At 36.9% G+C, this 27625-nt stretch overlaps 1 protein-coding gene across 9 annotated transcripts in view; it reads left to right on the forward strand.

The window, feature by feature from the left end:
- ELAVL4 (ELAV like RNA binding protein 4) overlaps nt 1-27625 on the forward strand; it is a 134725-nt gene that overhangs the window by 41871 nt on the left and 65229 nt on the right. For all 9 annotated transcript variants that reach the window (XM_087929903.1, XM_087929901.1, XM_087929902.1 and 6 more), the window contains one exon: nt 19280-19520. In XM_087929903.1, coding sequence (XP_087786029.1) covers nt 19292-19520 — 229 coding nt within the window. In that variant the 5' untranslated portion in view covers nt 19280-19291. The remainder of the gene's footprint in view (nt 1-19279; nt 19521-27625) is intronic.

The following is a 27625-nucleotide window of genomic DNA, read 5'->3' on the forward strand; positions in this document are numbered from 1 at the left end:
AAAAGTTAACAGAAAAAGTATAGCGGATGCACAAGGAGTCTTTTCAGCATTGCTTTTATGGAAGTTTTATATCTGCTTGCATTCGTTTTATTTCTAATTCTCTTTTGATTTGATTGTTAGCTTTGCTATGCAAATTGAACACTCATACCTATGTATGTATTTTATATGTATACAGTTTGTTCTACTGATTAAGGAACCAAGCTGGAAAGCGATAGACCATAAGTTGAAGTCCTACCAAATCCTGCCTTAGCCATGAAAGCCTAATGGGTTGACTTGGGGCCAGTCATTCTCTCTCAGCCCAAACCACCTCACAGGGTCATTGTTGTCGGGGAACATAGGAGGACGAAGGCATATTGAATATGTTTGCCACCTTGAGTAGGATTTAGTTAGATAGACAGACAATCCTTTTATCTTTGTAATTCCAATGTTAGGCTTATAAAACACTATGCATTTCAAAACCACCTCGATATGATAAAATGGGAAAACTGAGGGTTTTAGACATAGGACACAAAAGTCTCCTGTTCTGACATGCCCAAGTTCCAAGGAGGAAAGTATCAAGATTGGAGGTAACAACATACTTTCATCTGCAGAAGCTCCACCCAGAACCCTGGAACTCATGTAAAGTGGATGAGAAAGTAAAGGGAGCTGACAAACTTATATTTAAGATAGTCCTATAGCTCAGAGGTCACCAACCTTTAGCACCCCAGGGACCACCAAGCTCAGAATTTTAAATCCCAGGGACCACTAACCGGTTCTGGGGGCATGGCCTAATTTGTGGGTGTGGCTTGGTGGTCATGTGACTGGCTGGGCATGACTTGTATGTAAATATTATAAATATTTATATAAATACTGAATTTTTTATTTAAAAAGAACAACTTTTACCCGAAATCAGGCAAAGCAGGCAGGCAGACTGAGTTGCTCACAGAATCACAGATTCATTCAGAGGTCTATCTATCTGCCATCGGCTAGCTCAGTCTGTCACATAAAATTTGCTTGTAAGCAAACTCAGAAAATTAACTCACAACACACCATGTATGTAAATATTGAATTTTTAATAAAAAAGAGAGTAACTTTTACCCGAAATCAGGCAAAGTAGGCAGGCAGATTGAGTTGCTCACAGAACCATCCAGTGATCGATCTATCTGCCATTGGCTACCTGAGTCTGTCACATAAAATTTGCTTGCCATGAGTTTGCACTGAATAATAGAACCTTCAGTCCTAAGGGAGTTTCGGCTATACTTAAAAGCAGAGCCTAAGATCTAGCCTAAGACTAGCTAGAAAGCAAGAAATCCAACCATTTCCTGTTTCCTAGCTAATCTAAATCTCCCAGCACAGAACAGCTGATGGTCAGAAAAAGGAAAAATAGCAATTTAGCAGGCAAGTTTGCTGGGTAAGGAGTGAGTGGGTGGGGAGGATTCCCATGGGCCATGTGGGCAGCACAGCCTTGTGTTTCTGCACAGCCTGGATTAATTGCTTTGGTGGGGTGCTCTGGGGGTGAGATTTCTCTGCGGCCCACCAAAATTTTCTCACGGCCCACCGGGTTGGCGACCGCTTGCTATAGCTCACTTCAGTTCATCTAGAAATAGCTTTCAGAATCTGCAGAATATGTTAGTTCAGAGCATAAGAAATCATGTAAAGTGGATGAGAAAGTAAAGGGAGCTGACAAACTTGTATTTAAGATAGCCCTATAGCTCACTTCAGTTCATCTAGAAATAGCTTTCAGAATCTGCAGAATATGTTAGTTCTGAGCATGAGAAATAAATTTCTAGCATTTTCCTCTAGAAGCAAATTACTTGCATTTTACAACTGAAATCCAAATGGGTTTCTACTTTCTGTATAAAGGACAAATTGTACCGATTCCTATTTAGTATTGTCCAACCATCCTTATAGGTAGGGTTAAATGCTTTGATAGGTTCTTCACTATCACTGTCCTTTTTAAAACTCTTCCATATACCATTTAACATCTGGCTAGTTGTTTGTTCTGCTAGCAGATTTTTCTGATGGGAGATTTCCAGGAACAATGAGCAGAAAAGTATTTCTACTGTTCTAGCCAATGCACCTTTGAGTGTTTGCATACTTTTAATATGTGGGTATAACATGTATACTGTAAAACACAAAGGTGTTTTTTTTAATCCTTGAAATCTTTCCATCCTGCCAGAACTGATTAAGCTTCTTAGTAACTCTTATTAGTAAGAGTCAGCAAATATTTGAGCAGTCACTATTTTAAATATCATTCCAAAGTCTTCCGTTTCATTTAATTTTAAATATTATAATTAAATAATCTAGTGATCACTATTAGAGAGTTTGTTTCACTCTTGTATTATACTAAAATAGCTAGCACCTAATTATTCAAACAGTCAGCAATAATTTCTGTTCTAAGTAAATTATTTTAATCTTAGGTGGAGTTAGGGTCTTCTTAATCAACAAATATTTACTATCCATTGTTGTATTCTTTTGCATTCTTACCTCTGTACAGGATTTCTCTATTATATTTATAGATTTTCCTCTGTTTGTTCTGATATTGCAGTTTTATTTTGACTCTTGTTAAGTATTGTACACTTGAGTTAACACAAGAATGAATCCTATTCCCATGTCAATGTGAGACCAGGTAGGATTTGTTATGATATTCATTAGGTGTTGTCTATTGAGTTATGAGTGACACAATGAGTATCACTTTACCAGGATAGTATGTCCATCATTATTTACTTGAGTTCTTATAAAGTTGGTTTTGTGTCATCAGAGATAGTGTTTTGAAATTACAATCCCTTATTTAATTATTTTCTATTTTTCCAAGCATAGTATTCTCTTTAGTGATTCTTGTTCTTTGCTATTTTATTTATTTATTTATTTATTTTTTATTTTGATTTATTTTGATTTGTCAGTCGCTTACAAGATAATAGGTATAAGTATATACATAGTTATGAATACATGAAATGGGTACATATAAGAAAAATAAAAGAAACAATAGGACAGGGATGGTAGGCATGTTGGTGCGCTTATGCACGCACGTATTTATTTAATAGTATGTATTTATAATATTTAATTTAATAGTATGTATTTATAATAATATATAATTAATAAAATTTATAATAGTATGTATTTATTTAATGTCCAAATTATTAGTGTTTTTAGGAGTATTAGGTATTACTTCATCAGATATTGAATAATTTGGTTTTTTTGCAACCTAGTGTATTCTTAACACCCCCTTAAATACCCAGTATATTACATTTAGAAAATCATAGTTTGGACATTGTGTACCTTTATTCTCCTTATGATGTCAGAAGAATTTTCTCTTTGTGGGTCATATTCTTTTTCTCAAGAAGGATATGTCTCTTTATTTCCTAGTTATAAAAATAAACTAGTTTTTATGAAGCAATAAAATGTTATCACTTTCGTGAAATATCTGAGGGTCTGGTTGATAGCTAGGCTCTGACCTTGGGAGAAGGATTCGGATATTGAAAGACCAATGATTTATGAAGAAGAAATTGGAAGAGCCCAACCTTAAGAGAGGGGTATGGTTGGGCAGGAATGCCTTAGATTTCAAAAATCCTATTGCCCCAAATTTGTGTAACCCTTTTCAAAACAAAATAGTAGGAAATAAACAGAGAGTTGTAATAATTGTTTCATCTTCATTTCTGTTTTTTGATATGATAGATATATCTATTTGGTGCTTTTGGAATATTCAATGCCATACTTGGTTGCTTTTGTGTTTGATCTCATCTAGTTCATGGTATTCTAATATCATTAATCCAAATCCAGTAATTTGTCTAGTTTGTATGCCCATTGTTTTATTCAGTAAATAGAATTAGGTTATCATAGTTATCATAGAATTAGGAGATCATAGTTGCCAGAACAATTCTGGAAATCCTTAAAATTATTATTATTGTGGTTGGTCACAAAGTTAGTCAGATGTATAAAATGGGTTTGGCAGTTTTATCCATTTGTTGAATCCTGACATAGGCAGATGTTGCTTGATAGTGTTAAAGGTATCATCACAGTATGTAACCTGTTCCAAATAAATCTGACTTTTGCAATTGACTGATGGTGATTTGTCAGTGCCAATGGTATTCAAGTGGTGCTTCAGATGTTTTGAAATTGCACCCAAGACACCTATTACTATCTTTGATTTCTTTTGCCAAAGTCATTCTATTTGCAGGTCTTTGTAGTTTGTGTTTTTCTCTTTCTCTTCTCTTCTGCTGTCTCTAGTACTGCTGTATGCAGTAGGGTTTTTTTTTTTGTCCTTCTTTTTGACAGTTGTTAAGTCTGGGATATTGTGTGCAGGTATTTGTCCATTTGAATTCCAAATTCCCAGAGCACTTTGGCTTCTTTATTTTCTATTACTTTTGTCTATTTCTGGTCCCACCAGTTCTTGCTTGCAGGCAAATGGTATATTATTCATATATATCCTTGCTTTAGGGGTGATGATACTATTGTTATTATAAAACAACATTTGCATTATATTAATATGGCTGTATATACACAAATTAAGTATTGCAGTATTTTGTAATGTTTTATCTTTGCCTACCACTTGAGCATATTCTCATAAATTTAACCTTTAGAGAAGCCACTATTTTTAGACAAGAAGAAGCTAACACAATTATCTCCTTGCAATAGGTAAAGCTTTACAAAACAAACCCTTCTCTTCTAATCTTATTTCATATATAGTGTAAAACAGATTGGGAGTCTTCAAGCCTGATGAGTTAATAAATCTGTCACTTTATAAAAATCTTTTCCCCCAACACAAATTATTATTCTGATGGTCTTTGTAACTGCGTTGGACTTTCTTCTAGTTACAGATTTTTTTAAAGTGCGAATAGGCGCAAGGTTCATGTAACTGTCAAAAAATTACTAATAACTCTTCAGAATAATGTTAAATTAAGAAAAATAGGAGGAAAAAGCCTCAGAGTAAGGGAAAAACACTGGCTCTTCCTTCTTTCATCCCTTTTCTCCACTTATGTTTTTTAAACTAGGATGAAGTCCAGATCAGGTCCAGAAAGGCTGTTTTTGTCTGTATTTTGTGTCTTCTCAATAAACATACATATGTTGAAACTGAGATATGAAAAGATAAGCAGCTTTCATTTTTTTAAATCTAACTAAAACATTATTTCAAAAGCATGGAGCTATACATATCTTGTTTGCTTACAGCTTGCAAAAAGATTTGATGCTAATCTTACTGTTTCTTCTCAAATCAGGATTGAATGAAGAATGTTAATTTCAGAAAAACTGCAGTCCAGGTGAACTTGATAAAACCAGATGTCATGATTTTAAGTCAAGAAACTGCATTTAAAGTGCAATATTATTATGCCCAGCATTTATTTACTTATTGCCAAATAATCAAAACTTTGGGAAGTTCACAAACGTGGCATATTCAAAACATGATTCAAAGTACTGAAGTCTCTGTGTTAAAATTAATATTAAAATTTAAACTAAAACAGTATTAAAGTGACCATACGAGTATAAGGTATGCGGCCAAGTCTTACAGCTTTCCTAAACTCTTTGGATTACCACAATGCACTCTGTATCTGGCTGCCTTTGAAAGACACCTGTCTGTGCGGCTCTAGGATTACTCACATTATATCCCTGTTGCATGAGCTGCACAGGATTCCAGTTTCCTTCTGGGTGCAATTCAGGAACCTCGTTATTATCTTTAAAAGGTTATATGGCACTAGATCAGTTTATCTATAGGATAGCTTCTCCCTAGGGACATCTGCCTGTTCCACCAGGTCCGATAGCACTAGATCTAGTGCTCCATATACCCCCCGTAAATGTTGCAATCTTATGGGATCTAGAATGTGTGCCTTTTCCATGCCCTAGAGAACCCTATTCCCTCTGAAGTTTGGTAGGCCCCCACCCTTTACTTGTTTGTTTGTTTGTCTATGTACCGCCCATCTTGCTATCTTCTAAAAAACACTCAATACCTGTTCCCCCACTCCCCCCAAAAATACTAGGCCAGGGTGAGGTTGATAAGATTAACTTGTGGGTTGCATGTGGGAGTTTAGCTATATAAACATTGTAAATAAAATAAGTCAATAAATTAAAAAAGTTGTGTGTGTGTGTGTGTGTAGCCATCTGGATCTCGTGGAGATTATTCAAGAGGGCTGGGCCAGCCCTCCAATAAGCTCTTCTTCTGGGGTCCTACTTGTCTTAGCTCCCAAACTGAGGACATCTACAGATCCCATCTTTAGGAATAATGTTTTCTATCTTTGTGTTGGAAATACATCCAATTTATGTACTTTCTTTCTGAAATATTTGAAATCTGACTTGCCTCACACAAAATATACCTGCTACTGTGATATATACCATATTTGCTATCACATTTGAATGCCATTTTTGTTTTTGAAAATGTTATTTCGGATAATTTAAATGAAACATGTTCTTAACGTCCTTCATGACATATTGCATAAGTAATTTTATAAGCATAGACCATTGCTTCTTAGCTGTCGGTTGAACAGTTTAAAGAAAATATCTGAAATTATGAAGTTAAAAGCAGTGGTTTAGTTAAAGTTATTTACTTTTTAATTGATTTTGGAGAATATTTCATGAGACAGAAGCAGTTAAGAAAAACATACAAACATCAAAGTAGAATATAGTGTAGTTGGTTGATGTTTTAAAAACATAATTGTGTTCAGTTTAAGTACTGAAGTATTTTGTGAACCAGACATGATATATGTGAAAATGAATTTTATTGCTCAAAGATATTTCTGATTATGTCTCATATAGTTTATGACAAAGCCTAAGACTGCTAACAAATTCAATGACCATCAGAATTGCCTGATACAATTGCCCTTCTTTTTCTCTTACAAATATAAAAATTGTAACTCTTGCATGCAAATACTACGGTGTAAAGAGAGTTGATGAAGCCCAACAATAGAATGCATGCAGACGCATTGAGTCTACTTTAGAGTAAATTTGACATGTGAAACTGGCTCATTAACAATTTCTTAATATTTTCCTTGGCATCTTGGTGGGAAAAAATTCTATGTGTTTTTATCTATTGAGGGTCATAGAAAAATCTGTATTAAGTATATACAGCACATGTAAGATAATCAGAACACTTAAAATGTGTATTCCAATTCCCACATGCTGAATGGTTCTGTCAAGTTCAAGCTTACGTTTTTCAGACTTCAGTAATAGTTGCAAGTTTATCCCTTTTAAAGTAGTAAACATATCATACAAATGAATTTTTCTGTTAAAATCTTAAGGACTGGGCAAATTTTCCAGTTTTGATTAATGTTGTGACTATTTCCCAAGGCCTTAGGATGCTTAAGCCAAAGAAAGCATGAGAAAATATACTTGAAACAGGTTCAGTGGTGGTAAAATTGCTCTATATTGTCTTTTTCAGAGAAACTTATAATAAAAAAATGGGGAGAGGTATATAATAATTCACCTAAATATGCATCTACAAGGGCTGTGCAAATCTTTCAAAAATGTGCTTCAGAGCTTACAGGAATCACTGCAAAAAGCAGCCTTTCCTTTTCCATGTTCAGATACCCGTCCTAGTGTATTAAGTGCTTCCACCACAAGTTCTGTGGGTGTGGCCTAATTTGTGGATGTGGCTTGGTAGTCATGTGACTGGGCGGGCATGGCTTTTATGTAAATATTGATTTTTTAATAAAAAAGAGCAACTTTTACTCAAAAGCAGGCAAAGCAGGCAGGCAGATTGAATTGCTCACAGAATCACGCATTAACTTAGAGATCTATCTGCAATCAGCTACCTGAGTTTGTCACATAAAATTTGCTAGCAAGCAAACAAAATTAATTTACAACACACTATGTATGTAAATATTGAATTTTTTTATTTTAAAAAAGCAACTTTTACCGCAAAGCAGGCAGGCAGATTGAGTTGCTCACAGAATCACAGATTAACTTAGAGATGTCTCTATCTGCAATCGGCTACCTGGCTCTGCACTGAAGAACTTCAGTCCTAAGGAAGGTTTGGCTCTGCTGTTAGATTAGCTAGAAAGCAAGAAATCCAAGGATTTCCTGCTTTCTAGCTAATCTAAATCTCCCAGCAGAGCAGAACAGCTGATGGTTGGGGGTGGGGAGGGAAAAATAACAACTTACAAAACCAGGCAAGTTGGATGGCTCGTATGCCAGGTAAGGAGTGAGTGGGAGGAGAGGGTTGGGGCCAGCCAGTGGAGCAGTTTGCCAGTTCTCCGAATTGGGGACAATGGTGTGTGCAGCATTTGCAAGAAATCATCAGCTGTGCTGTCTGGACAGTTGACAAGCGCTGCACTCGGGTGCCCAGCATTTGAAAATCCTCTTTTTTCATGCTTTTTCAATCTCAACTGTGCCGCGCAAAACAGCTGAGGAGGGAAAAGCAGGGAATCAAGGACAACCTAGAGCCCGGGCAGGTGGGTGGGCCAAATACCAAACAGGTTTGGTGTCAGTTGCTCTTCGCAGCTACAGGTTCTATAGAACCGGGCCAAACCGGTAGCATCTCACTCCTGTCTTCCACATTCATTTTGCTTTGATAGGAAGCAAAGTAAAATGTCTGGGCATGGATATGCAGATGGAGACACCCAGTAGTAATTTTTAAAGCAGGCATGTGAGCTTTAAAAATATGTGGCTACAAAGTAAGCATTGTATTTGCTCCCATTTGTTCCAAAATAGATATTTCCATCTCTCCGAAAATTTTCACATTCCTGATACCTATATATCTGTGCTGATGCACACACAGACAAACACGTTTTACAGGTATGCCATTTTATAAGCATACCTGCTTAAAAATGAAACTGCTTTATATCAACCAGACAGTTAATCAGTCATATTCATTATTGTCTGTATTGATTATAAGCAGAGTTTCTCAGTGCTGTGTAAAGATGTTTGAGATTGAACTTGGTATTATATATGTAAATCATCTTAACCTTTGTTCAGATGTCATCTTCAGAACAGATGTTCTCATTCCCATAGTTTTTTTTTTTTTAATGGTAAAATAACAGTAGGGCCTATGAATGATCTTCCTGTCAATTCTAGTTTGCATTTACAAAAGGGTTATATTGCGTTTTGCTTCTTTTCTTTGAGGGTACATTATCTCATGCCAGATGTTGAGTTTAATGCAGGTAATGGCTGTTACTGCTCAGTGGAAAATTTGAATTTGGATTATATGTTGAACCTTTATTAGTTGAGGATAGACTATATTTATTCTGACCAACATAATTTGCATGTTGGTATGCTTCTGGTTCCACCATTGTCCTTGTGTATTAAAATGATTGCTATGTGTAGGAATAAAATGCCTTCCTGGAGAAAGGAAACTTTTCCATTTTCCATATCTTTTCCATTGTGCACTAAAAATATTACAATATGTTTGAAATGTGGGCCTTTAAAGAAGTGTGAAAGCTTTAACTTTTAACAGAATAAAATAGTGTCACCAGAATAATCTCTGATGTTCTGTTTTAATTTTATTGTTGATTCATTGATTGATTTGGCTGCCTACTCACCAAATGATGTTTAAGAAGTGCTTTTTAGAATTGGATATTATATAAATGATGTAGGCAGAAATACACTTTCACTATTCTTGCTCTATATTTAAAATATTTGGAGTGACTGTTAAGGGTATCAAGTAATATAAAACTATGTGGTGCCAGCTTTTAAAATCCTGATATTATGTACTGAACCCTAGGCTACAATTAAAACTAATAAAAATCAAAACATGAAAATAATTTATATTAATATTGAACTGTTTTTACCTAAAAGGTGCTTTCATAAATAAAGAATTCTTGTCTTGAATTTGAGGTGGGGAATGAAAAAGGTGCACTTTTACAAAGCAGTTTATTATATAAAATGCAATGTTTGGGAGAGATTGGATTTAGCTGTGGGCAAAACTGTTCTTAAACTTCATTTCCCCTTTCATTTTGTGTTCATGATTAAATAAATAATAGCAAAGGTAATTGTGGCATTTAGATGGTGTAATAAAAACTGCAGTTGACATTGTAATCTGACAGTTCTATTCTTTAAAATGTATGTGTTTAGATTCTTGATAGCGTCCACAAAATTTTGCAGTTCAGAAATAGGCTTTTAAAATGCTATTTATTCATTATTCTCTAGCACAATATTGGTCTAGCTCAGGGGTGTCAAACTGAATTTCTTTGAGGGCTGGATCAGTACTGTAGTTCTCCAGGGGCGAGGGGTGGAGACAGAGCAGACACTCGCAGCATTTCGCTGGCCAAAATGGGGCATGGGGGACCATGTGCATGCCCCTGCGCTCCGTTTTCAGCCCGGACGGCCTCTGTAGCAAATGAAAATGATGGCCTTCTGCAGCTATGAAAAGCTAGACCAGGGGTATCAAACTCAAGACCTGTGGGTCAGATGCGCAGGACTGATCTAGGGTGCCCCTGCCAGCCAAAATGGCATGCGGGGGTCTACATGCAGCCCCCTGTTCCCCATTTTGGCCAGCAAAGTGCTGCAGGAGGCATCCAGGCTTTAAATGGGCTGCGGGGAGGCTGCACGCACCCCTCCACACATTTCATTTTGGCTGCCAGAGGCACTGAGGACCAGACTAGTCCTTTGCTATTTTCAGGCTACCCCCGTGGGCCAGATTGAAACACCCCATGGGCTGGATCTGGCCCATGGGCCTTGAGTTTGACGCCCCTGGTCTAGGTTTTCATAAATTATTAAAATACAGTTCAATAATTAACAGCATATAAAGAAAATATTACAGTTCAGTAAAAAGTAAACACTTTCTCCAGTGTTTTAAATAGCTGATATTATAACTAGACAATTCTATATTTTTATAACTTGACTAGATCATTAATGTTCAAATATATCTTGTAAGAGATTTTATTCCTCATGCTAATTAGATATAAAGGTAAAGTTGGAGGTAAAAAAAAGCACATATACCTTTTACCATTATTTAATTACACTTCTCTGTGTTCCACTTTGCCTTCCACTGTTCTTGTTATGAAAAATAACTTAACAAATCATGCCCTCATTTACAACCTTCACAAGTCTGTCAACAGAGGAAAGTTGAAGTAAAATTATAAAATGTTAGACTACTGCAACATGCTTTACAAGGGCTATATGAAAAAGGCCTTTGAAAAGCATTTGGAAACTTCAGCTGGTGCAGCTTGTTCTGTGCTTAAACTTCTGAAGTTGAAATGAGAGCAGATAAGTTAACACAACTGAGATTTTTACCAGTAATAACATATAAAGAAAGGAAAATGAGAATGTTTTATTTAACACATCGTAACTGCATTTGACGTGTGTAATGATTGGTATGAACAGTATAATTCCCCAAACTAGTCGGTGTATTAATTTAGGTCATGCCAATCAATCTAAATTCAGTTGTGATGTTGCAAGTATTTATATATTTCATTCCGTTCATTTTACTGTAAGTACTTTTACTTTTATTAAATACATATACTATGTGTATAAACTGTGTGCCTTTTGTGTGTACAGTATCCTTATGACTGTGAATTCAGTCACCTGCTCATTACACCCATGCCCCTCCTGGCTTGTTAAAAAGGCCCAGAGGGCTGTCGTGTAAGTGAGTTATAATAGTGGTTACGTCTTATTTGAGTAAGGGGATTGTATATTCACTCTTGAAGGTACCTTAGTCACCCACCTCCTCAAGAAACTATTACAGGATCCCTTTTTGTTCAGTATCTTACCCCCCCTTTATGGAACAACAGCTTCAAAGAGCCTTAGATGAAGCAGATTGTCTGGATTCTTTCTCCGTCAGGGTTTAGATCCAGGTAGGGGACAGAAACAGCACTGGTCACATTTTGGGATGATCTCTGGCACAGGCAAGATGGAGATTGTGCATCCATCCTTTCTCTACCTGATCTCTTTGTGATTTTTGATACCATCAGCCATGGTATGCTTCTGAATCAGCTCAGAGGATTGGGAAAAGGTGGCCTCCTTTCTCCAAGATTGATTTCATTCAGTGGTGTTCGGGGAGGAGAGATCCCACCCTTGGTCCTATTGTGTGGACTGCTGCAAGAGTCAGTGCTTGACCTTCTCCTATTTAACATCTACATAAGGTCACTGAGTTCATGTATCATCATGGGAGTGAAGTGTCATCAGTTTGTTGATGAAACTATCTGTGACCCTGACAAATTAAGCAATGCTGTGAACATCTTATCCCAGTGCCTGGAGGCTGTGATGATAGCATGATGTGCAACAGACTTCAGTTGAACTCTGGCAAGATTGAGTTTGGAGACTACCAGTTCTAGGACTATACCATCTTTGGTGCTGGGTGGGGTTGTGCTATCCTAAACAGACCCAGTGCTCAACCTGGGGACCTTCAAAACCCATGACTCCTGTTCAAAGAGCAATGGTAGTTGTGGCCAGAAGGCCTTTGCATCTGTTTTTGTTTGCATAAGTTTTTCTTCCTGAATCAGGAGTGTCTGTTCACACTCAATTACTTGTGACCTAATAATACCTCGATTGGATGGCTATAAGGCTGCCTTTGAAGAGTATTCAGAAGTTTTAATTGATACAAAATGCAGCAGTGTAGTCAATTATGTATGCCTCTAGAATGACATGTTACACCCCTGCTCTGTAAGCTTACATTGGTTGCGTGTTTGCTTCTGGATCCAATTCAAGGTGGTGTTTTTGAACTTTAAATAAGTTCATGGCATATGGCCATATTCCTTGATGGGCAAGCTCTCCCCAATTACATCAGCTCATACCATTAGATCTGGCAGAGAAGGCATGTGGCAGGTAGCATCTGCTAAGGACTGAACATTTGGTGAGACCCTGCAAGTGACCCTTCTCATGGCATCCATCTTATGGAACATCCTCTTCCCTGCCCCCCACCAAGTCAGGTTAACAGAATAATTAACAGAATAGTGTTCTGTTAATGTTCCAGAAGTCCCTCAAGACCTGGTTATATCACCAGGAGGTTTCAGGAAATTGAAATATTCATAAATGGCTCTACTACAATTGATAATTTCACTTTGTTCACACCTTGTTGTTTGTATATTCAATTTTTAATGTTTTACATTTTAATAATTATTTTTATATTTTTGTAATTATTGCTTTTATTGATGTATGCTTCCCAGAGTCACTTTTGTGACTCTGTAAATATGACAGGTAAATAAATAGCACACTGTGGTTAATATTAGAATCCTCCTTCTTCTGTTGCAAGTCTGTGCTGTGGGACAATTACAGCTTACAGTACAAAACATTAGCAGTTTTATTTTTTGTAAGCTAACATCTTTCTGCACTTCCTGAAACCTTTCAAGATCACACAGATACACACTTCTTATCTAGATAAAAATACACCAATTAGTTTGTTACTGCAACAGCATTAACACGTACCTTTAAATATGTATATGTTGAGTGGTACTGAGAATCTAGAAATTTATAGATCTTTCACTGATTTCAATCTATAAGGATAATTTTTTCAACTCAAATAAACAGTATTATTTTCTGTTTCTCTTTGTATAACAAATGCTAAGCTTTTTTTAAAAAAAAATCCAAATATAGACATTTGGTGATGCTTTCCATTTAGTTAGATGAAAGGAAAAGCTTTGATTGGTAAATCATGTTGAGATTCCTTTTACCTTTTACTCTGTCATTGACTACTGACTATCAAATGCAGAATTCATCAACAATATTATTGATAGTTAAATTTTGCCTTCAACACCAAAGCTCAAAATTATTAATATTCCTTCTGTCCTGCTTCTTTAAAGTCCAAGTTTCACTTCCTTAGAGTGTCACAAGAAAAATAATTGCCCATAGGATTCTGATCTTTGTAGGTAACCACAAATCATACCCGATGTATATCTTTTCTAAGGACTTTAAGGCTACATTACCAACTGCTAGTTTTTACAATACAGTTCAATAGAATAGAATACATGTAACTCAGGATTGAACTGTGGAGTTCCTTGGTGCTCTCTGAGCTTTCTTGTTTGCTTGCAGACATTTCATTAATCAAGTAGTTAACATCATCAGTGCAAGTAAGTATGGGGTTTGCTCCCTACTTATAATATAGTAATTTGCCTTACCATTTTAGTGTTCAATAAACAATGTTCTTTGAGCTCCAAATTTAATATTATATTCCATAAATTTTGTCGACCTGGTCCCGGTTCCCTATGGCTTGGTCAAAACAAATTGTGAAGTGCTTTGCTTAGACTGGATGCGATTGAAACAAAATCCAAAACAGTGTCAGTTATTCTCCAACATGTCCATTGGAGAATCCATGCTCGGTTGACACATGCCTTTCTGCTCAAAGACTGAGTCCTCAATCTTTTGCCACACCTCTCTGTCAACCGTCACTGTCCCAGTTTTCAACTCACTCTGGCCCAATAGGGACATGGCAAAAATTGGCTCAGGAAAAATTGGACAGAAAGGCATCGGATTCTTCATCGACATGCAACCAAAGCACAGTCATTGCACTACTGCGGCTTCCAGCTATTTGGCTTTGCCAAGATCACAGCCTTTCCTTCGTATTTGGCTAATTTCAACAGCCATTTATAGGGAGTCCCTTGCAAACTGTCAGCTTGCCTGACTCTCAGGTTAGGGCCCAAGCTATTCACCTGGCACTCTGGTGCCAATTGACAGCTGGCGTCTGGGTTTGAAATTCTCCTTGAACCTTGTGGCTCTATTGGCCTCAATTGGGATTCTCTGTTGGCTCACCCAAGTAACTCCGGGAACGCCACCTGTGGCTATAGCTCTTCCCAGCTGATCAGATTGCCCCAGCTTAAGTACTACAGGTTCTCCGTCAATCTTCCAAAGAGCCACCTAGTACCATCCACTTGCATATTACACTAAGCACAGTGATAGTCACCAGGTTATGTGAGATCTACCTTTCCCAGGAGCGTCAGGACTGCATCAAGTCCTTGGTGAATCAAATCAGAAAGGAACAAACCATTCCCTTGGCCATGCTTTCACAGCTCATGGGAAAGATGGTATCATGTATAGCTATAGTCCCTTGGGCTCGACTACATTCCAGAACCTTGCAATGGTTCCTGTTAACATTCCAGAGGGCAGAAGACAGCAACTCCAACACCAAGGTTCAGGTACCACGAGAGACACTCAGGTCCCTCAGATGGTGGGTTTCCCCAGAAATAACCAAGGATATCCTGTTGAAGGATCCCAGTCACCTGACCTTGACCACAGATGCCAGCCTTTTCAGCTGGGACGCCCATCTCCAGTCCCAATTGGCACAAGGACAATGGTCTCAAGCAGACGTGAAAAACAACATAAACTGGCTGGAACTCTGAGCAGTCCATCTTGCCCTATGGAACTTTCAGAATGCTGTAGTGAGACAACATGCTAATCCTGACGGACAACGTGGCCGCCAAGGCACACATCAACTGCCAAGGGGGCACCCACTCCAGGCCCCTCATGCGTGAGGTGGACCAACTGGGTCTGTGGGCAGAGGCTCACCTGCTTTACATCAAGACGGAGCACATCTTGGGGGCAACAAAAGCACAGGCAGACTCTCTGTGAAGGAACACGGACCATTCCAAATGGCAGCTGCACCCGGGCCTCTTCAGGGAACTGTCCAAGAGATTCAGCCACCCGGTCTTGGACTTGTTTGCCACCCCAGCAAACTCGCAACTGCCCAGATTTTTCACAAGATTTGCGACACCAGGGGCAGAGGGGTCAACGCCCTCTGTAGCCCTTGGCCCAAGGGTCTATTATATGCCTTCCTGCCTCTTCCTCTCATTCCGGGGTTGATCAGGAAACCTCTATTGGAAAAGGTGGAAATTCTGCATCTCACTCCCCATTGGCCCAGACAGCCATGGTACACAGACCTGGTCAGCCTATCTGTATCCCGTCTTTGAAGAATTCCTCAGGACAAGATCTCCCTCAGCCAGGGGGTCTTGGTACACCCAGAGCCTCAGTGGCTCCAACTCACTGTCTGGCATTTGAGAGGAGAATCCTGAAAAAGGAAAATTTCTCAAGGAAGGTGATACAGACAATCCAGGTTTCCAGGATATAATGTCAGTGCTCAGCATAAATAACAAAAAAATTGTTTTGAGTCAAGTGCATATCTTGCTCAGCAAAACAATCCTTTTTCTAACACTGAAGAAAAATTGCAACAAATAGGCCAAGTCAAAAGTTTAAGCATGCCTTTGTAAGAAAATGGGTTGATGCGTTAATAGTACACTAAAGAATGAACATATACATCCTATGATGAGTAGATCAAGCAGAATACTCTATTGCATTTTCAAATGTAAAACATCCCACCTGCTTTTTTTTGAAAGTTTTAAAAAAGTACAGCTTCTTCACAAGAATATTTACCAAAAGAAAAGAAAAGAAAAAAGTGCAGCAGTACATTTGGACAATAGATGCTAGTATGATAAGTAGATAAAAATAACCCTCCTTTTTTCTGTCTAGGCCAGGGGTGTCAAACTAACGTCACGTCGTCATCACATGCTGTATTAGGACATTTTTCCCCTTTGCTAAATAGGGCATGGGCAGGCATGGTCAGCACGTGACGCATCTGGCCCATAGGCCGCAAGTTTGATAGCCCCGCTCTAGAACAATATACCTGAGGTTTCTTTACTGATGTCATTCATAAAAACAGTAAATACTGTTTTTCTACAGAGGATTTGAAGAGTAAAGTGTCCTGTAAGGCTGACAGTACCTCCCAGGGATTGAGTGGATTAACCATCCTGGTAGTTTAATTAATCATCACCATATCTTGTCACAGATATCTTTGTAAGGCTCCTAGAACCTATGAGGCAGCATACAATTATAATGTTTGGCAATACAAATGTTTTAAATAAATAATAAAAATAGCATATCTTGTTACATATGTACAGTATCTACTGCTATAAGGATTTTATCTTTTTCCCCCCACAGCAGGTGAGGGAGAAATAGGCAATAAAAGGGTTGTTGTCTTTGAATAAAGGCAGCTATAGAAATCTATAACAGTCCTAAGCAATCTTTAGCTTTACATGCTGTGTTGTATGTCATAGGTATGCATTACAAAGTTTAAGGAACTAAAATTTACCCTTTTGAGTTTCATAAAGAACACTGTGATTTTAAAAGATATATATTCTTAAAAGAACAATAGCTTATTAAGTCTTGTTACTTATTGTTTCTGAATCTTGTAAAAATCACATTTTTTATTCAACAGATGAAGTTTAATTGTGCAATATTGGTTTATATATAAGTGCTAGCTTACAAGTCTTTCCATATTCATTTTATGACTTTTTAAAAAATCTGATAATTTCTCTGATATACTGGGCATACTATAGAGGCACTGTATCTTGACTTCAGCAAAACATTTAATAGTCCCATGACTTTTTCATTAGCAAGTTAGTTATGTTCGGACTCTAGAGGATGACATTTAAATAGATATATGGTTGAACTGAAAATCTTACATGAAAAGTCATCAATAGTCTTCTAATTCGGCTGTTGGTGATACTTAGTAGATTGTCATAAGGTTTAGCTTTGGATCCTACAGTCTTCAACATCTTTATAAATGACTTGACTTAAATAAGAGGTGGAAGGAATGCTTATCATATTTGTTAGTGACACGAAGTGGGTGGGGTGATTAATATCCTAGAACAGGGGTCGCAAACCTTTTCGACCTCAGGAACCATCAAACTCATAATTTTAAATCCCGCAGACCAGACACCCTGGGAAAATCCCCCCAAAAGTCTGCAGAAAAATTCTCCACCCCATTTTCCTACCGATCAATCATTCTTTATTTGGGATTGCAGGGTACCGTCTCCAGCTCTGTTCTTGGGGGAAAGAGAGAGAAAGATACTTTTGGCTTCATGCAAGGAAAACAGCAGAAGTCTTTCTTTCTCTCTCCAAACTCTGCCAGAAATGAGTCTTTATGAGACTTGTCACGCCAGTGCAGCCTCTTGGAGCAGGATGCCTTGCAGGGTCCCAAGGACTGATTTCTGGCGGAGTTTGGGAGAGAGAAAGACTTTTGCTGCTTTCCTTGCATGCAGCCAAAATCAGAAGAAGAAAGAAATGGAAAGAAGCAGCCCGGTGGCCAGGCAAGGCGAGTGGGGCAAATTTTCCTCACCCTTTCCCCCCTCCCCTCACTACCTCGTGTTGTTCGCAATGCAAGTGACACAAGCCTTGTGTTCGTGCGGGCCGTGTGGGTAGCGCAATGCAAGTGACACAAGCCTTGTGTTCCTGCGCAGCCTGAATTAATTGCTTTGGGGGGTGCTTTGGGGGTGACATTTCTCTGCGAACCACCAAAATTTTCTCGGGACCACCAGTGGTCCCCAGCCCACTGGTTGGCAACCACTGTCCTGGAAGACAAATAAAATTTGATAATTACAGAAATGAACAAAGACGATTAGGGAACTATAATAGAAACAAAGATCTGTGAAGAGAGATTGAAGGACATGGGAACTTTTAGCTTTGAGAAGACTGAGTGGAGAGATGACAACGTTCTTCAAATTCTGAAAAGCTGTTGCATAGAAATATGTATCACTTCAGAGTGTAAAACACAATGGTAGATCTAAGTTACAGAATGTCAGCTTACCATTGAAAGTTGGAAAGGAAATGCTTCTAACAGTAACAGCAATTCAGATGTGGAATCAATTACCAAAAGAGATGCTAAGTCATTCCTCACTAGTGGTGTTTAGAACGAAACAGCTATTTTTGGGATACTTTGATTTGGTTTTCTGCACCAAACGTGGGTTGGATTTGATGGGTGAAATGTTGACTTCTGCTCTAAAACTTTGATTCTATGATTTGCAGTTTCAGTTCTATTTAATAAAGAATCAAAATAAATATTTAGTGGCCAAGAATATAGATGCTTTGTTGATGTAAATAAGATGAAAGATAAAAAAGTAAACATATATTAGGTGTTTAATTATTGTGACACCTAAGCTCCTAGATAAGACTAAAAGGCTGTTGCTTCAAGCTCATGATATCACAGTAATAGCTTTCTTAGTTTGAATGGCACAAATAAACCTGTCACAATACTAGGTATCGCAATAATTAAACAGCTAATACATATTTACTTTTTCATCTTTTATCTCTTCATGGGACTCTTGCTCTTAAATAGATTTGTAATTTTAATCGCAGTTGTTATTATACCTTGGATCATAGTTAAATTTGTACATTCAAATGGATCGTGAAAAGAAAAAATAGCTTTGCATTAACAAAACTAATAGGGAAAAAGAAGGGGAGGTTGTATTTGTCTCTGCATCTTACTATGTGCTTTCTGCCAAAGACTAGCATGGCATACTTTATAACAATAGCAGAAGGACCAAGCTGATTTTTTTAGTTAACTGTCTAAAATAGGCCATGAATGCTACCTACTTGTTCACTTGTAAGTATGTTATTAAAATAGCAACTGTATCTCTGAGGATTGAAGGAATATTTTCCACCTTTTCTTTCTGCGTAGATAATTAGCACCATGGAGCCTCAGGTGTCAAATGGCCCTACATCCAATACAACCAATGGTCCTGCCAGCAACAGCCGAAATTGCCCTTCCCCTATGCAGACAGGGGCAGCTACAGATGACAGCAAAACCAACCTCATAGTCAACTACTTACCCCAGAACATGACCCAAGAAGAGTTCAGGAGCCTTTTTGGGAGCATTGGTGAAATAGAATCCTGCAAGCTTGTAAGAGATAAAATTACAGGTACATGTATTTATTTATTTGCTTGCTTGCTTATGTTACTATATAGTAAGATGGTAAAAAGTATATGAGAATGTTGCCAAATCATATTTTACAACATAGAGATTTTGTGCCTAGCATTCATGATTACCCTCTCATTTATACAAACTTCAGTGATGTGCTAAATATCATGTAAAATAAATATGAAAAAGTGAAATTGTGCTCTAAAGGAACTTTTTACTTTATGTGAAAGTCTCAAATTGAATGAAACTACAGTATTTTATCCAGATAAGCAGACAAGTTGGACAATAATAGATATATAATGGGAAAGTTTCTACTTTTAGTAGATGCTGACTATATTTTAGTGTATAGGTGAAGAATTTGTACCCCACAAAACCAAAACCATATGGCTTTGATTTGAAGAAGCAACTGTACAGTTGCAAACAGCAAGTGGCTTATCTAGTAGTCTCCAGTGAAGTCATGATTTCATCTCATTTTTTAAACATTTGTATCATTTTAATTTTTTTTCTTTTAATAGAATAGAATTTGCATTCCTTCTTTGACTTCATTCTGTTCATAATCTTTTTACTTCAGATATTTGTATAACAGGAAATGTGGAACCTTTTATGGATTGTCATAATTATGTATTATTGGATAAAGATGTGATGTTGTCATTTTGATTTATTTAGGCTTCACAATATCAAAGGTTATTCTGTTTTTATATGTTTATGTTTTAATAAATTTACGTTGTCAAATTACTTATAGAAAAAATCCCAAAATTTTCCAGAATTCATAAAATAATCAGCAAACCTTTTTGATTACTGTTATTTATTTCTAAGTGATCATAATTGACAATAGTAACATGTGTAATGAACATGTCACATGAACTGTGACATTTTTATATCTAGAAAGTATCTTAGATGAGCAATTATAGAATTAATGATTTGGTGGGAGAGTGAAGAAAATATCAGGTATCATTAAAAATAGTTTTGTGAAAAGAAGACATTGTAAAGAAAATGTGCTTAGATCTGGCTTGCTGCACAAATACTTGGACTTAGAAATAATAATTGAAGGCACTATGTTGGAATTAAAATTGAACAAGGTTATTTGTCAAACAGGAAATCAGGAGTCCAGGCAGTTCAGATGAATATAGGCTTATTGTATGGTAATGCTTTCTACAAAATCTGAACTATTAGCGGTCAAAGCAAATAGGTGGCAAATCAGAGTCAATGGAATTCAAGATGGGTTGGATTTCAATCTCTTATGGGTGCAAAGGGACTCGAACATGATGACTGATGAAAAAATATTAATACTAACAGTGATCACTGAGGTGAATCTGACAAAACAATAACAATATTTTTATAAATCAGTTCAAAGTTGGTAGAAAAAAACAATGGTAAAGAAAGTTAAATTATAAGGGACAGTTGAAGAGAAAGGAGACTGAACAAATAAAATGGAGGATGAGTTGAGGATGGATTACAAATTATAAAATCTATTAAGTTTCCTTTATAACATATTATTTATTACTTGACTTACACCTATAATAACCATACACGTCTCATTATAAAGGACAATTCTTTATTTCAGAAAGCTGATGTTTATATTTGTTTGTTCATTTTGCTCTTGAATTTTCTTTTGTAAAACAGAGTAACAAACACAAATTTTTATCTGTATGAATCTTTTTCAGATTTGCCCTTTTTTTTGGGTCGCCCTTTATTTTTTCCAAGAAAATACAGTCTCTTTGAGATGTGTGAAATTATGTCAGTATAACTTTGCAATAAAGTCAAATTAGTTCATCTGGTTGTGATTCCTATCTGGTTTACCCTGCAAGGCTGACATCAATCTTGAAAGTGTGAAAGTACAATTATCCCCAACCCCATGGGTCTGTTTTACACCTGAAAAAAACAGGGAGGGTCTTTTCTGACACTCTTGCCCTGCTCACTATCCAGCTACAGGCTATACTGTCTCTTACCCAACTGTTCCCTTGTCTCCCACAGTCTTTCCTACATATCATTACAATGCAGTATATTGAGATCAGAATGCCTTCTGCATTCTAGAAAGATATCTCCCTAAGATCTATTTGGCTTCCATCTGACTGTGTTCCAGAAATATTTTAATTTCCCCATGCCTTGGGATAGGGTATTAGGAAACTCTAAATTGCATGGTTTGTCTGGACTCTTAGATTCTTTTTTATTAGTTTTCTATTTTTTTTATTTTTTTTTAATAAAGTTTTATTTGGGTTTTCACACATACAAAATACAAGTAAAACATCTTTTTTGAAAATAGCATGGTCCCGGGTTGAACTTCTTTATACAGACACAAAACTCAATTTCATGCTCCTTTTTGTGTTCTATTCCATATCTTATACTATTCTACATTTTCTATATAGTTTTTCCCCTCTTTTAATTTTATCAATTTTATTTTGATTGTCTCATCTCAATTCAAATCATTATATTTATACTTTTGTCTGTTCTGTTTCAATTTCATATTGTCTTTTCTCATTAAACAAATTTTCTCCTATAGTTACTAATTGGAGTATGACACCTTTATATCTTTTAATTACATCCATTCAACTCTTATTTAAACTTCAATATATACCTCAAAGTTATGACCTTCAATATAATACATAATACATAACTTCCAATCGAATTCTGCTTGGTACATTCTTATAATACACACTATATTCTTTTTTAAAAAAAGATTATAAATATATGTAATTATAAACCCTCATTCCATTCCAATTCAGTTCTATCATTAATAATCATTAAAATCTTAACATCTTTAACACTTCTTTTCAATTAAATATCATACTTCCTTAAAGACACATATAATCTCCATAATTAATTTTCCCCTTATTTCTCTTCACATATGTTTTGTAAATCATTAAATATTCATTTTGTTACATTTATTTATTGACAAGCATTCCACTGAATTACGATAGCTATTTTATCAAACATTTTAATCTTACATTGTTTCATATTTTCTAAAATTATTTCTGTTTCTAATATAACAATACTATCTTATGTACCTTTGCAGAATCCCTTTTTCCATTAAATTTTTGCCCATTATCTCTAAATAGGCCCTGTTTCTCTATATTTTGTTTCTGTCCTTTATAACTTCTTTTCCTTTGTTTCTTCCCTCTCATCTCCTCCCCCCCTTTACCCCCTTGTCTCTCTACTTCTAATTCTCTCTTCTGCATTTCCCTCTTCTGTTGCTTTCTGATTTTATACTTATTTTTCACTCTATTTTTTTTTAGTTGTTTTTCCCAATCTTAAACTTTCCATTCTCTTTCCCCCTTTTCCTTTTTTCCCCCCACCTAAGATTACTTGTTCATTAAAGAAGGCTTCTTCTTTGTCACAATCTTCTTGTTCCGCAGGCATTTCTTGTTGTTTCTCATAATTCCAAATCTCCATTTCTAAAAACTGAAATACGAAGCCAAAAGAACCTCTCCTTTCTTGTGCATCTTCTTTGCACTTTTTAAGTTCCATTTTCAATTCTTCTAAAAGTGGAGCCATTTTAAACAGTTTTAAGCAACCACCCAATTGATGTTAGTCATTCAAATACAATAACTAAAAATCCAGAAATCATCAAGTAATCCAAATAGTCCAAGTTATTTCTTCTTACTTCTTTTTCCACTTTCTCTTCCTGGGTTTTTTGTTGCGATATTTCAGTTAAAATGTATCTTTTGGAAATCTTGTTGAGATTTTGCTGTAAGTTCTTTTTAATTCCAGGCAGTCTCCTCCCTTCCAGATCCTGCCCTTTTATTCTTTTTCTCTCCTTTCCTGTTTTCAAAAGCTTTTGATTATCCAGAAATCTTTATTATCCCTTTGACTTTTTATTTTCAGCATTAAATGCCTATTGATGTCAAAGTTTTTTTCCAATTTCTTGCTTAAGTCTCTTAGCTGTCAGTATAGGAAAAGGAGAAAAAAAAAAACCAAATCTTTTCCCTTTTCTCTCTCCCTCGCAGCTTAAAAATATTCTTAGGGAACAATGTTTCAATTCCAGGGTACCTTATTTGTTGCTTTTGCTGATTGACCTGGTCAACCAAAACTCTCTCTTCTTATCTTCCTCCTGCACATTCTTTTCCGGTTGAGTTCTTCTTTGTGGTGGCCATTTCTGACCACCGCTACAACCGGGAAAGGGAGTAATGGCCAGCTGGGGAGGAGAGATGCGGCTCTCCTCAACCCTGCAGGCAGTCTCCCCCCTCTTCACCACCTCTACAGGGTGGCTTATCCCCAAAGCCAGCTGGCTTGGGGCGCTCCAATGGTGAGCACGGATCGAAGCCTCGCAGAGACGAGGTTTCAGTCTGTCGCTGAAGAAGCTCAAACCAGAAGGCCATTAGTTTTCTATTTTAAGTATAATCCTCCTAAATTTATTCTGGAGTAAGGCAGATTCTAAACTAGACAGGCAGGCAGACAAAGAGATAACCAGTCAGGATGTGGATAACAATTTGTGGAAGCTACATTTTCTGTCACTGCTACTGTCCCTTAGCACCTTTTTCTTAAATTTTCAACTCTCTAATAATCTTGTCGTTCTCTTTCTGGGTGTATGTTATATTTTCTGCTTATTTTTTTGTAATATCTCCTACCTATTTTGTCTCTCCTTCAGCGCCCTTTCTTCCCGTCTCTCTGATTTCTTCATTCATTAACCCAACATCCCTCCAACGTTTCTACCCTTGCAGAGCCCATGCTTTTCTTACTTGGTCTGCCTGGGAAGAATATTTTAGAGAGCTATATACAGACCCTGACTATGTAACTAAGAAGAGCCAAATTAGTTTGGACCAAACTCCTTACTGGCCCCCGATTACACCAGGAGAGATATCCCGGTTGATCGGAGTCCTCAAGGCTAATAAGGCACCAGGTGCTGATAATGTCCTGCCAGAAATAATCAAAAAGAATGCCAGTTGGTGGGCTTCACTTTTAGCATCTCCATTTACATTTATTGATAAAACTGGCCATATGCCAAGAGATTGGGGATTAGCAATTATCATACCAATTTATAAAAAAGGTAATAGAAATGACCCAGGCAATTATAGACCTATTAGCCTTCTGACTGTTATTAGTAAATTGTATGCCAAACACCTAAACTATAAACTTCAGGATTGGCTAATTTCTGGGGGGGATTATCAAAGATGAGCAAGCTGGTTTTAGAGAAGGAAGATCTACGGTGGATCATATCTTGGTACTTCACCATCTGGTTCAAAAATACACAAATAAAAAAAAAGTCCTCTGTTTTCGTGGCCTTCCTTGATTTTAAGCAGGCCTTCAACTCAATATACAGGAACGCCCTCTGGGAGAAATTAAAACACATTGCCATCGATAAACGCCTCCTTTTCCTCATACAAAAATTGTATGCTAATTCCACCTTGAAAGTTAGGTATAATCCTCAAGGGACTTTAACCGGCCCAGTAAGGGTACAGAAAAGGGGTACAGCAGGATTGCATCCTATCCCTCTCCCTTTTTAACTTCTACATTAACCCCCTGATCAATCTCTTACAGAATCCTGATTGACATCCTCCTAATGTAGCACAACCTAAAATTCTGATTCTCCTATATGCTGACTATGGTGCTATAATTTCACAAATTCCCACAGGACTGAAGAGAGCATTTTTGGCAACACTTGAATATTGTAGACAGAATAAGCTGGTACTTAACTTTGATAAATCAAAAGTTTTAGTTTTTGCTAAAAGACCTTGACAATATTCCTGGAAAATAGAAGGACACAGGTTAGGACATTCAGATACCTTGGGATGGTTTTCCACTCACAAGGGATATGGAACCTATACAAACCAAATTCCTGCACCCAAAAGAACTCCAAATGCCCAGTTAAGAATCTGGATCACACATTGCAAGCAGCCTATAGGTCCTCAAATGCAATTAAACATTTTTTTTACACCGGTGGAGGGCAATTAGTACCTGCGGCCTTAAAACTTTTTGAGGCCAAAACATTGGCACAAATTCTATATGAGGCACAAATAGGAATCCTTGCAACAACAAAAAACAGACTTGCTAGAACCTATACAAACCAAATTCCTGCACCCAAAAGAACTCCAAATGCCCAGTTAAGAATTGAGATAGGCATGCCTCAAATTCAGGTAAGAGCCTGGAAGATGATGATCGCTCATTGGCTAAAAATGCATTTCTTTCCAGAGGGACTGACCCCGCTAGTACTGACTGATAACTACCCCCTCGTTGGAAACAGGTAATAGACCACAAGCTGGACTCCTATGGGCTCTCACCAGTATTCTTAATGTCCCTAAGCTTTGACCAAGCAAAGCAAGTAGTAATCAATAGAATGAAGGACATGGAGTTCCAAGAAGAACTAAATAGGCTGGCTTGCCACAGCAGGAACAGGCACATCAATCAATGTGGGAATCGGCAAGATATCTAAATGATCTGATCTTCCCAAAACAAAGAATAGCATTATTCAGAGACAGATTTAATATTCTCCCATCAGCACTCTTTCAGGGCAGGTATAAGAAAACACCAATAGCAGAACGGGTACGTATATGTGGTAAAGGAGAAGTTGAAGATACCTCACATGTTTTATTGTACTGTGAGTTATACAGAGTTTATGGGTCATTGTATATTCTCCCCATACTAGAGAGATTGCCAGGGAGGGCAGACAATTTTTATGTAGGCTTTCTCCTCCAGGACTCAAACCAGGATATTACGCATGCAGTGGCAACATTCTATGTTGCTGCAATGTCTAGAAAAAAAATGGTTACAGAATTATAGCTGTCAATTTGTGCCAATTTTTGGAAATAGAACAATCTTTGGAAAATGATATTTGCACACATACTTATTGGCTCTCCACTCATATAAACCAGGGAGTGCCCCTTAACTGTTTGAGAACATGTATTAAGAAAATGTATTAACGGATGTTTTTATCCACTATTAATGTATTATAATGTGTCCGTATTTTTATATATATATTGTAAATAGTGATGTCTATTGCTGGTCTAAGACCATAATAAAGTTATATTCTATTCTCACTTGGTGTTTCTCTGCCTGTCTTCATCCGCCCTGCCCTCCTTTTTTCATCCTCACAAAATCTCCAGAGACATTTTGTCTGCCTGCAAAGTAGAGCAGCCTACAGAAAGCATCTGCCTTCCCACACAACTTCTTTCTAGAGCATCTCCTTAGAGGTGTTTGTTGTTGCTGGTTTTTCTTTTCCACATCTCATAGTTTGGAGTTTGGGTTTTTCTTCAGAGAGACAGAGAAACACAGAGAGAGAAAACAAGGATTTGTGGACTGTAAATTTGGTGTGCTGCTACCGAGCTTCTTACTTGCATGATCAATCAGAAGAAGGAATAAATCCCAGGATTTTACATAGAGCATAAAAATGCAGGAGGTTCCTGAGTTATTTCCTGGTTTTGTTTTTAAAGCTTTTTGTTCTACTTTCATGAAATGGGAAAGAATAAACATTCTTTTTTCAAGTGTGCTAGGTATAGGGAAAATAACAAATGTTATTTGTTATTTTTAAGAAAGTGAGGATACAAACAGTACTTGTGTGTGAGAGAGAGCATGTATGTTCTGTATCTAAAATGAGCATTTTGTGTAAAAAGAAAAAGGAGGAAGACATAAGTAACACTCTTTTGATATCTTTTATCAGGGAGGGGAATGGAAATTATATTTTAAAATTAATTTTATACAATACATTACATAATTGATCCTACTTATCTATTGTTCATTTTGCTAGGTGTTTATAGACTTAAATATTTGTATTTTCTAGTTTGGTATAATGTTTTAAAGAAGTTGCTTGTGGATATGTCTACCTTTATGGCCTACATCTGTCTACTATTGGGTTCCAATTTATCCACTTTTGGAGTGGCTTTTAGTGTAACTTATGGACATAGTGCATAGTTCTGTGGCTCAATTTGTTCTTATGCTTTAAAAGGATATCTGAAATGTCAAGATTGTAATTGGTACTTTGCAGGAATAAACTGGCTTTTATTATCAGACTACAGGGCCATCAAACTCACTGCCGCTTACATTGAGTAACAGCAATTTTTACAACATCATGTATTATATAGCTTTCTTAAGCTACATCTAGAGATACCAGTGATTGTGCATCAGACCTTTACCATGCAGTATTTGTATGAATCACAATAAATATAAAATAACTAT

The sequence above is a fragment of the Pseudonaja textilis genome, chromosome 3 (assembly GCF_049901715.1).
Source record: "Pseudonaja textilis isolate UNSWEBS1 chromosome 3, rPseTex1.2, whole genome shotgun sequence".
NCBI lineage: Eukaryota > Metazoa > Chordata > Lepidosauria > Squamata > Elapidae > Pseudonaja > Pseudonaja textilis.